Genomic DNA, 11639 nt, shown 5'->3' with positions numbered 1-11639 from the left:
TGCCCATGGCAGGGGGGTTGGAACTCGATGATCTTTAAGGTCCTTTCCAACCCTAACCATTCTATGATTCTAAGAAACATTCACACTTGTGAATCAAAAAAACACAAAACCAACCAACCAACCAAAAAAATACCACCACAAAAAAAACCCCAAAACAAACAAACAAATGCAGAAACCCAAAACAGTAACAACAAAAAAGCCGGCCTGTCCTTGATAATTATGAAAATATGTCCTGGATTTTTCTGTCAAATACAAGATAGTGGTGTCAAATATCTGGACAGGGATTATCTGAAATAAATTAACTTTTCATTTTGTATTGTTATTTCTTAATGAATGTTTTGTTGTTATTATAGCTTGTCATATATTTCTTTCCAGAGCAGAGAAGTTAACCACTGAAAATACACCACCTCGAGAGACAAATAATATTTCAAACCATCGGGTGCTAATTAAGCCAGAGGCACAAAATAACCAGAAAAACAAAGAAGTGAACAAAAATGAGGAGAAGAAAGCTTTGGAAGCTGAAAAATATGGATTCCAGAAAGTTGGGCAAGATAAACCATTAACAAAAATAAACAGCGTAAAGCTAAATCCTTTGGGATCTGAATACAGGACTTTACCCATAACCACGATTCAGGCTGGACACTTCAGACCAGTTCATTTAAATGGGTCTGAAAATAAAGCTGTTGGTGTTGTCCTGGCAGATGCTGGAGCTGGAGGTCAGCACAATGCGGTTCAGTCACATATGGAGTCTGAAAGAGTTATGCAGAGAACTAATTCAATGCTGCAGTTGGAACAGTGGATTAAAATACAAAGAGGAAAAGGACAAGAAGAGGAAACAAGAGGGTAAGTACTATGTAATTTTTTTTCCTAGGTGCTCTAGCAAATAATACTTAGACTTATTTCCTTGTTAGAATCTTTAAATTTTTGGTCAATATTACATGAAGATATAATTAATTGTTTTCTGTAAGATGTACCTGGATGACTACTCAGAACAGATTTATTAAAGTTTCATTTTTATTAACATTTGTGTGATTATTTATAAATTAAACTATATTAGTAACTTAAAAATGGCCAGAAACGCTTTTTGGGTGTTAGAAATTTCTCTATCCGAACAAGGAGGAGTGTTATCAATCATAACAATTATTTTTCCTCTTAAAATCTGTTCTTCACAAATTCTTGTAATAGTATTTTATTTAAAATTATTCAAAAATATTCCAGGGAGCTTTTAAGCTTTAAACAAGCTTTAATAAAAGAAGAAAGAGAGAAGCTTTACCTAAGAGTAAATCATAGAAATCTAACTAACTTGATGCTTAAAGCTTCTCTTCTTATGAAATTAAACATCTCCCAGTTCTAATATTGAGTTCCAGTGCTTATTCATGAAGCTTTAAAATTGTGTGTGAATGACTGTCAATATTGATTCTTGTGCTGATAGCAATTTGTCTGTGTGACAGAAGTGCTGCTTCCAGGCTGGCTTACAGACAAGCAGCTCTAGCAGTAAAATATAAAATCTTTTATTATTACGTTAGATAGGAAGAACTGGAGATGCTATCAATGGAGATATTTTGAAGAGTTGGAAATTAGGGAGTTTGTGTATAGATGGATGGCAGAGAAGAGCTTAAGACAGAACCAAATTCAGAAAATGTATTTTCCACAAATTTCAAAATATGGGCACTGGGGGCTTCTCAGTTTTTGCAAAAAAAATAGTTTCCCTTACACTTGCCAAAATTGGTTGAACATTTCCTCCTTGCCTTTAGTCCTTCATTAAATATAATTAGGATGTGTTAATGTGGTGTTTCATGAAGTATTCAACATAAGAGGCTTGATCAAGTTTGAACTTACGGTACAGAGAGCAACTTGCACACCCTGCCATTTATTTTATTGTGCATGCTTGAGTAATGAGAACTCAGAAGGCTGTTTGATGCAATTAGATTTTTTAAATTGGCCTGTAAAACTTGCAGCCGAACAGTAGAAATTTGAATAGCTGTGCCATTTTTCAGTTGCAAGCAAGTATAAAAGCCCTAAAACTGATTTCATTGTGGGAATCAAATAGAGGGAAGTACTGTTAACAATGTTACTAATTAACAATATTTTATTCTTGACTATTCCAACTGTAAGCAACACTTGTTGCTTAAATAAGGATGGCACTGATAGCACAAAGGGCATGCTTTCAAATGCAGTTCTACGTAATAGTAGCAAACGGAAAATGGATTGGCCTTGACCTGTCTTTTTTTGCTTTGTGTGGAAATGGCCTTGAATAATGATCCAAATTTCTCGTGTATAGTGATGTCTTCAGAATGTGCTTTCATTTAAATTTTAAATTTAATTTTTGTTCAAATTGCCAGTTTCTGTCTGGAGACAGAAGTCTAAGTAGAATTGAGGGTCTGAAATCAGCAATGTGTTCATTCATAGCATTGCAGAACTGAGCCCCTAAAGGTTTAGCAGCAAAGTCGTTTTCCCAGATATTCCAACTTGGATACCAGAACCACTATTGCTACCCAACAGTGAACCTGGAAGCAACCTCTAAAGGTGTCTATAAGGAGACTGTAAGCTCATGTGGAAGCCTTTTTTTCCTATGGGAACATTTGTGGGGAGCTATTTATGATCACAGTTGCAGAAGTATTCTGCAACCTCACAGTGTGCGTGAGGGCTGCTTGACTGGCTACAGCAGTCTCCCCTTGTGTGCAAAGCAGCTATAAGCTGCGATACTGTCTGGAGTTGTTTTTTGGATTTGACTACAATTACATTTTTGCAAGTTATTAACAGGACATTGGGGAATCTGTTTTGATTTTATCAAATTATGTAAATCAAGGCTTAATATTGAGGTGATTGGGCTTTTTACTGTTTTCATGGTTTACCGATAGAAGATGGATATGTTGCCTTCAAATGTTCTAGAATATATGTAATTGCATGCAGACTTTAAGCTGCTATCTTTATGTATTAAGAACTTCAGGCAGCTTTTCTTTTAAGTTGTCCAGGATATTTAAAGGAGCCAACAGGATTACAGTGCCCATTTAATTAATAAGATGGGAGAGAAGCTTCAGTGAGAGAGATCTCCAGCTGCTGGATCTCTTCATGAAAGTATCAGGCTTTGCTGTACCCCTTTGTGAATAACCAAAATAACATTTTCAAAGTTAGAAACTGAACTCAGCAGTGTCCTTGTTGTTTGGGTTTTTTTAAATATGGAGGTGGAGAGAAGCCCTTATCATCAATGATATATGAAGAAACTGAGAGGTATTTAAGCAGATTCTGTGGCAACAGAGTAGGATTTAGAATTCGTTTCCCTTTTTTTTTTTTTTTTTTAATGAGAATGGAAAACTGTCCAGTCTAAATAGTAGGGATAATACTTCATTAATTCTTGGAAAGTTTCAGGAACTGCAACAGATTTTGTATGTAAAGCTCTTTATAGCAGTTTTAATCTCCAAAATGTTAAAGGTGATCATAAATACTCAGCTTAACTGTTTTCAATGAAAAGTGGGTTTTACCATCATCAATTTCCTTCATGGTTACTTCATAAGGATCTAACATACATAATGCTGGTTTACTTTGCCGTTTACCCTACATAATTTCTTTAATGTTTCTGTGGCACTGAAGTAATTCAAAAGTGTCCTCAGATTCTGGTGCCTCGTGATGGCAGGGATTTTAGTTTGAATTAGTCTGGGGTGTAGCTAGAAGCTGCTGCCCTCTCACGGCTGAGTCATGTCCAATTTGAGATCGGTTTTGTTGTCTCTGGGCAAGCATATATCATAGATGTGATAAGCAGTAAAAGGCTTTAAGAGGTGCTCATCTGAATTTTAGATAAGGGTTGAATGAATCAATGTTTATGACCTAGATTTTGTCCTCTGAAAAAAACAAGAAATGCTTTGTCATACTCAGACATGCTTCAATACTCAGTATGGAAAATTTTGCATTTCAACTAATCCTAAAAGTTGCTAAATGATTGTAGCTCTCCAGATTCTTAATGTGCCAACAAATTAAAGAATAAGGCTTTGAATTAATATCTGAGTTGAAAAGCAATAAACTGTTATCATCAAACAAAGATTTTTGCTATTTTTTCACTTGAATAGCTGATATGGAATGGTTTATCATTGACAACTGCAAAAATGTAATTTCACTAGATAATTATTCCTATATTTCCATTTTCTGTGTTAAAAATTCACATATTTTTTATGTCCATAGTAACTGCTCAAGATTTTCTTAGGGGAAACAATGGGAGAGTTTTCACTTTTGAAAATGAGAGTGTTTAAGATGAGCTTATGTGGAAACAGTATAGAACTTCTAAGCTTTCAAAACTTTGACCTATCCAGCATATAGAGAAGTTACAAGATTTGATCTAAAATTGACACTACTAGACTGTTAAACAGGTAAAAAGATTAAATAGTAATTATATAATTGAGCAGTTAATCAGAGAGAGGATCCCATTTTGGCCGCTGCAGTACATTCAATCAGTATAGTTGATTCTTTAATTGTCTTGATTTTCTTGTGTATTTTTAAAATTACACTAGCAGTATTAAAAAAAAAAAAGGTAACAGCTAGACAAACATAACTTATTGGAAAACTTTATGTTGCCATATTATTAATGCTGTCCACTAATAAAAAGAAAATTTATGTTTCAGCATAATCTCATATCAGACATTACCAAGAAACATGCCAAGCCATCGACCTCAAGTTTTACCCCGGTACCCAGAAGGCTACAGAACACTGCCAAGAAACAGCAAAGCACGGCCAGAGAGCCTCTGCAGCGTAACACCATCGGCTTATGACAGAGCCATAGGATCAGTAACGGCCGAAGAAAAACGGAGGTCGATGCGGGATGACACAATGTGGCAGCTCTATGAGTGGCAACAACGTCAGTTTTACAATAAGCAAACAACTCTTACTAGACATAGTACTTTAAGCAGCCCAAAAACTATGATGAATATTTCTGATCAGACGATGCATTCAATTCCCACCTCACCTTCTCATGGTTCAATTGGTGGCTTCCAAGGATATTCCCCACAGCGGACATACCGATCAGAAGTGTCTTCACCAGTGCAAAGGGGAGATGTAACTATTGATCGCAGACACAGGACACATCATACTAAGGTAAAATACTTATTTTAATAGTTAAAAACCTTATTTACAAGGATTTTTAGTAGGTATACCATTACTGTAAAACTCAAGTTGCTCTGTAGTATATTTGATTATTATAATGAAGATATTATTGTATTATTATAATGAAGATTAAATTACATAAATGTTTTTATGGAGAAAGGTTTGATTTTAAAAAGCATTTTAAAACCTAAAGGTTGTGAAAAGATAATTTTTCTAATCCACTAGGTCAAAACTTGTTGCTGTCCATGATACTAGGTTTCTCTAAAGGAAAGAAAAGGAGTCAATAGTAGAATTATTCAGAATAGTTTGTTGTATGTACAGACGCCTTTCTCCCTTCTAGCTTTTTTAGCTGGAACTCTAAGATGACTGAAAATCACAGATTTCTTCCCACATGCTGTTTTCTGTTCTTCAGACACAAGTTTGGCTGCCTTCAGATCCTGCAGAAAGCTGAGGGTAGTCATTTCTTTTGATGCCTTTGAGTTACTAGGGAGATTACTAAAAAGATCAGTCTATTTGCACACGACCTTAGCATCTGACTGGCGTAACGTTGCTAGTCTTCATCAGTGAAAGAGAAAGATAAAGAATTTTAAACCTGGGTGCTGTGTATACCTCTGATATATCCATCATGCATGTGTTATGCATATTTTTAACAGAATGGAAACTACATAAAAAAATATTCTTTAAGTTGAATGTAAAACTAGAGTTTTTTGTAAAATGTTCCTGAACCTTTTAGTGAGATCTTTATCTCACATGTCTTTATGTCTCTTAATGCAGGAAAAAATATCTAATGACGTCTTAAAGCAGTTTAAACATCTTCCAGTTGTTTACTAAGTCTTCTTTTTGGAAAGTGCTTAGGTCCTTATCAACTAAGGAGTTACTTTACTTTGACATGTTTGTCTCAACTGCACTGAAAATTTTATAATCAGTGCTTCTCACAAATCTGAGAAATACCACTAGAGTCAGTGCTGCCAAGCATGTGCTTACTTGTCTTTTCAGACATGTTTTGCTTTCTCTTATTTTTTTTCCTTGTGGACCACTTTATGCTAGTATTTCGTTTCATATTTAGCATCTTTTATGTAAGATTCTTATTTACCTCTGGTTTTTCGTGCTAGTTGGTTTGTGCTTTTTTAGTTACACAGATAGCTTTTCCCATTAACTTGGAAACGCAAACCTGTTTTTAAGAGGTGGGTAATTAGAAGACTGAAATCCATGGGGTAAATTTAGTATTTGAACTCCATCTATATTGACGCCTTAGGTTTTTAAACAGCTTTCAGTGATGGGTGAAAAACTAAAATTGTTGTTGTTTACATGGGCTATGATTAGGGCAACAGCTGTGAGGGAGGACTGTTAATTAAATGAACGATGAAAGCTGGGTTACTTCTAGAAGTTAGAGGTAGCCTACTCAAGTGTCCTAGATGGCAGATCAGCAGGGAGCGTGACTGGCCAAAGCTGGCACAAATCATAGCAAATTTGTCATGAACATGAAGTTGGCTTAACTATTTTTTTTAGCATTTAATAGTTGTTTGAGTCTTTAGACAACTATGGATCATACTGTGCTATTTTGGTTTTGTACAGCATGTCTTTGTGCCCGACAGAAGGTCAATGCCAGCAGGTCTGAGTTTACAGCCTGTTACTCCTCAGAGCCTCCAAGGCAAAACAGTGAGTTGGATTTTTATTTGGTACATGAGTTTTTTCTTAAGAATAATTCTTGAAGTATGAAGAGGCAACACTGAAGTCTTATTCTATTCAAATCTTGCATTAAATGTAGACTTCATTTCAATTATGAGGGATTTTTAAAGCAAATAAAGAATTACTCTGGTTACAGTGAATTCTGAGAACATTACGTAGCTGTTGACTCCAGATTTTCTTTGAGAAATACAGATATTATTTTTTAATCATCTTTGATACATTGCAGAAATCTCTGGGAAAGGGTAGAATACATCCCAGAACACTTATCTCTCCATTAAGTATTCAGAAAATCCTAGAAATAATGTTTACCTTTTTTGGAAATCTTAAGGATACTAAAATTGCATTTGGTGAAATGATGTCCTTTCTGACACCTCTCATTTTTCTATGATAGAGTTGAAACCCTCATCAAAGGTATTTCATCAAAGTAATACTGGTGAATACTGTCCACCTTCCTAATTGAAACATGACTCTTAGCCAAAAGCTAAGAAATCATCCTAAATTTACTGCATTCATTTACCAGTTTTTGTCTTGTTTCTGTGATCTTTCTCTGTCCATCTGAAATTACTGTCCCAGATAGTTAGGCATCGTGAATACAGATTTTGAATCGTACTGTGGGCAACAGCTTTCCAGTCAATCCTCCACTGCCTTGACCCCTGTTTCTTTCACTTCCCAGCATGATTCCCTGGCACCTTCAGCAACTTACGGGTTGGCCTTTGGCAGCTGGCGCCTTATCTCTGCGCCTTGTCTTCTGCAGATATTTCTTTGGGTTTGTGGCTCCATCAGCTCTCCTGGGCTCTGCTGCTGGAGCTGGGCCCATGAGTGGGGTAGGGGGCAAGGAGGTCCAAGCTTCTGCCTGTGGAAACCAGAAGTTCTGCCCACAGCACATGTGTTGTAGGGGCCAGAGGAGAAAACCTGTAGGTAGCTCTTTAAACAAAATTCTGTGTCGTCGTTGTTGCAAGGGTCCCAAGAGCTGTATCAAAAGCACAGCACTTACAGGGATGTCAAAAATGTTTGCAACATTACAAATGTCTACGGAGAAGTAGGAATTACTATTTGATGGCTTCTGCTATGGAAAAGTTTGCTTGCAAACATTGGATTTAAGTGCCATTATGTAGTTTATTCCTAATGCACTAAAACTGGGCTTTTGCAGAACATACTGAGAAAAGTTTTGATCTTGAAAAAGTGATTCACTGTTCCTTTTGTTTGGAGATGTTACTGCCAAATCTCTTATTTATAAAAATAAGTTTTCTTGTGTTTTGAAATTATATTAATTTTCAGACTGAAAGCATTGTCACCGAGTTTTGGAGAGAACTTGAAAATGTTTTGTATAGCAGTCTAGATTCTGATGCTTACTTTCTGAACATAAGTATTTTAAATCCAGGTACTGAAAGAGTACCATAAGAGCAAGATTGGCCATCAGATAATTTGGCTTTGGTGTTGGTTTTCCCTCAAAGCACATGGTTTTGACAACTGAAGCTATGTGGAAATCCCTTGCTCCCTCTTGTGGGCTACGTTGGTACGAGCTCGCAACGGTGCCAGCGCCACACTTGTTCTGACATTTTTTCTTCTTTATTCTAAGAAACTAGTATTAGTTTTTCACTAATTTAAAATTTGGTTCTCTGGAGCTTGTTTCTTTACTTCTTTGCCTTGGGAAAATTCTGTTACTGTGGGAGAGAGCAAGCGGGGTTTTAGGGGTTTTTTTTTGTGTTCAGATTTGGTGGGTTTTTTAATTCACAGAATTTGTGACAAAATCAAAATGCTGGATGAATATTTAACACCTAATGAAACTGACTTCTGGAGAAGTGTAAGAAACAGAAGCAAACAGGAACATAACAAAAATACTTGTGATGTTAAGTGTTCTGTTTCCTTTGAAGAATTGCTGATAGAAGTGGTTCCCAGGAATGGTTGGGGTAGAGTTTCCCAAACTGACCTAAACTGATCTGTGTGGAATTACCTGACAGATACCCATTTGAGTGTGACTGTGTTTCCATTATATATAGAATCCTTGGTTTTAGATACTCTTCTTTATCCCTTCCTAAGGGTGTATTGTACATCTTAATCACAAAAGAAAAAAAGGTGGGACAAGAAATTATTTTTGTCATGCTTGTGCAGTTTTATTTTGTGAAAGATGATTCCTTCTGATGTATGTCAGTTGTTATGTTTTTTTTTATTTGCTCTGATTGTGGACACATACATCTGAGGAAATATTTTAGAAACTAAATTTTCTTGAGGGAACTTTCTCATTCTTTCACCAAGCTCAAATGGCTGTCCATGTACAGATAATGCTATCCTAGGGGCTGGAATTCTTTCCCCCTTCACTTAAGTCAATATATTCAATTTGATATGCATGTCTAGAAAAAGTTTGGGGGCTGTAGACTTTCTGCTGCAATATCCTCACTTTTTTGTCCTTTATAGAGAATGTTACATTATTATGGTGTTTTGAGTAGTTAAAACTTAACCCTACATTGTATATTTGAAGGTGGTCAGTTTGGGGAAAATGGTGTATCTTTTGCTGTATCACGATAGAAAGTTTTTTGTAAGAAAATTAAAATAAGGGTTCTTAGTATCTAAGTGTTGTTTAGGATACCAATTAACCTTTTTTCTACTCTTTGGCTTCTCACACTGCACTCCTTCAGCCAGAGGAGCTCACGCTGCTGCTAATAAAGCTGAGACGGCAGCAAGCTGAACTGAGTAGTATCCGGGAGCACACACTAGCACAGCTCATGCAACTAAAACTTGAGGCCAGCAGCCCAAAGGTCAGCTATAAAGCAATGTGTGTCATGTACCATTCTCACTAACTTGTAGTCATTCATTAATTAAAAGTTTGCATTGTACCGTTACTGCAAAATCTTCTGACTACTATGGCAGTAGAATAGAGTAACACTGATTCTTTGTGAATGTGATGTTCTGCTATTAACCCTTTGAGGTTTTACTTATAGTTTTTTGAAATTAGCCGAGTTAAAATTACATAGGAATATTTTAAGTTCAAAGTTTAAGGTTTTTAAGATTAAGTTTAAAGTTAAAGTTTTTTAACCTATTGGTGTTGTAAACAAAATTAGTAATGATAGATCATGAGATTAATTTATTGGTTTTACTGCCTCACGTCAGATGCAGTCTTATTTGTAATCTGTGTACAAAAATCAGGACATGTTTAAGCCACAGATTTATCAAAGGGTTTATAGTTCTCTGTGTAATAGACATTTACATGACCTTACTGTATTTTATATGTAAAACCAAAACGTAATGTAGTTCGTAATCTGATTCGTGGCAAACTTTCATCACTTCTGTTTCGGGATAAAAACTTGTTAACAATTCACCCAAAAAAAAAAAAAAAAAAAAAGCAGATAAAAGCAGCATTATATTTCTACATAAACCAGAAAGATGACTGTCTAGTTTACATCTTTTAAAGCTCCTTTCATGCATTCTGCACCCTCTGTCCCTTTCCTTTTTCCCCCTGACTGCTGCCTGCTAGAATGAGATTCTTTCACATCACCTTCAAAGGAATGCCATATATTTGGATCATCAGGTGGGATTTGCAATTTTGTTCTGTGTTTACATTTCTTAATGCTTTTTGCCTGCTCCTATCAAGCTGGAAATATTTGGGGAGAAGGATTTTCAGTGCTTTTTATGAAGTTGGATATTCAATATGTGCCCTTATTAAGTAGCACAGAATATCTTAATCAATTACAAATTTGACATGTAATGGAAAAAAACCTCTCAATTTAAAATCTGTCAGAAAACTGTAGCCACTCAATAATTACTTTTTCTGTTCTTCATCCCTTTCTTTATAATAACACTAACTGTAGGATTTTATCATCTTTAACCAAAGTTGTAATGTATTTGCAAGCTCATATGACACACATGGAATTTATAGAAAATTAGTAATTCTGATAATTTTCATTTTCTGAATTAAGAAGAGTTAGATATTTCTCCAGGACATTAAGTCAAAGGGAGGCCAAACATGAAAAAATGTTTTAAACAAATCATAGCATGGCTCATTACTTTTTCTTAAATTTTTCTTTAAGATTTATATAAGAATAAGATTTTACTTCTTTACAACTTCCAATAACTTACAGAGTGAGGGTGTAATTCTGTCTTCACCAACATAATTTATTGACAAGTGAAGAATTGTGGTATCACATACCTCTCTTGTGGCTTTGTCACATGATCAAATGGGACTACTGTACAGGTTGTGTGTGATAAGTTTTTAAATGGGAAATTTTTTTGCTAGCACTTGTAAAAGACAGTCATAAGTGCTTAAAAGAAATATAAGCAACTAGGTTTCCATTAGTTTAAAAAAAAATTGCTAGAACTTTTTCTAATATTTTTTTCTCATAATGAAATTAGGCCTTATGCTTAAACCCAGCTATTCTTAGAAGTTTTAGATCCTCCATGTTCCTGTGATAGAATTTCAGTGAGTTACTAAAAAACACACGTGTGTACAGAGACTCACGTGTGCACACACTTGGTTCACCCAGTCACTTTTTTTCCCTGTGATCTCTTGGAAACATGGTGTGAACGGTGACCAATTCAGTTAGACGGCCATGCATTTCTGAAAATCTCTGTCTTGTCTTAATGGGTTGCAGGAGGTCCAAAACACTAGGGGAAAACTGCTTGCTAAATCAGGACAAAATATTTTATCCAACTCAAATATTTCCAGTTCATAATGTTTTGGAATGAGGGAATAATCCTGTCTTCAACGATGTAATTCATTGCCAAGAAAGGACAACTGTCCATGTGAAGTGTAAAAATATGTACCGTGCTCTTGCTTGATTAGCCAAGCTTGTGAGTATAATAGCCAGGAACAAATGGAGAGAATTGCCTATGTATAACATGCAAAGTGGTAGAAAATATTTTCT

General features: G+C 35.5%; 1 protein-coding gene across 1 annotated transcript in view; it reads left to right on the top strand.

Annotated features, from left to right (window-relative positions):
- PLEKHA5 (pleckstrin homology domain containing, family A member 5) overlaps positions 1–11639 on the top strand; it is a gene marked incomplete at its 5' end in the record, with an annotated part of 58432 nt that overhangs the window by 13201 nt on the left and 33592 nt on the right. Inside the window, 3 exons of the mRNA XM_010080393.1 lie at positions 376–843; positions 4614–5082; positions 6667–6750. Of these exons, the coding sequence (XP_010078695.1) occupies positions 376–843; positions 4614–5082; positions 6667–6750 (1021 nt within the window). The remainder of the gene's footprint in view (positions 1–375; positions 844–4613; positions 5083–6666; positions 6751–11639) is intronic.

This window comes from Pterocles gutturalis, unplaced genomic scaffold (assembly GCF_000699245.1).
Source record: "Pterocles gutturalis isolate BGI_N339 unplaced genomic scaffold, ASM69924v1 scaffold13954, whole genome shotgun sequence".
Lineage (NCBI taxonomy): Eukaryota > Metazoa > Chordata > Aves > Pterocliformes > Pteroclidae > Pterocles > Pterocles gutturalis.
This window is presented reverse-complemented; position numbering and strand designations above follow the sequence as displayed.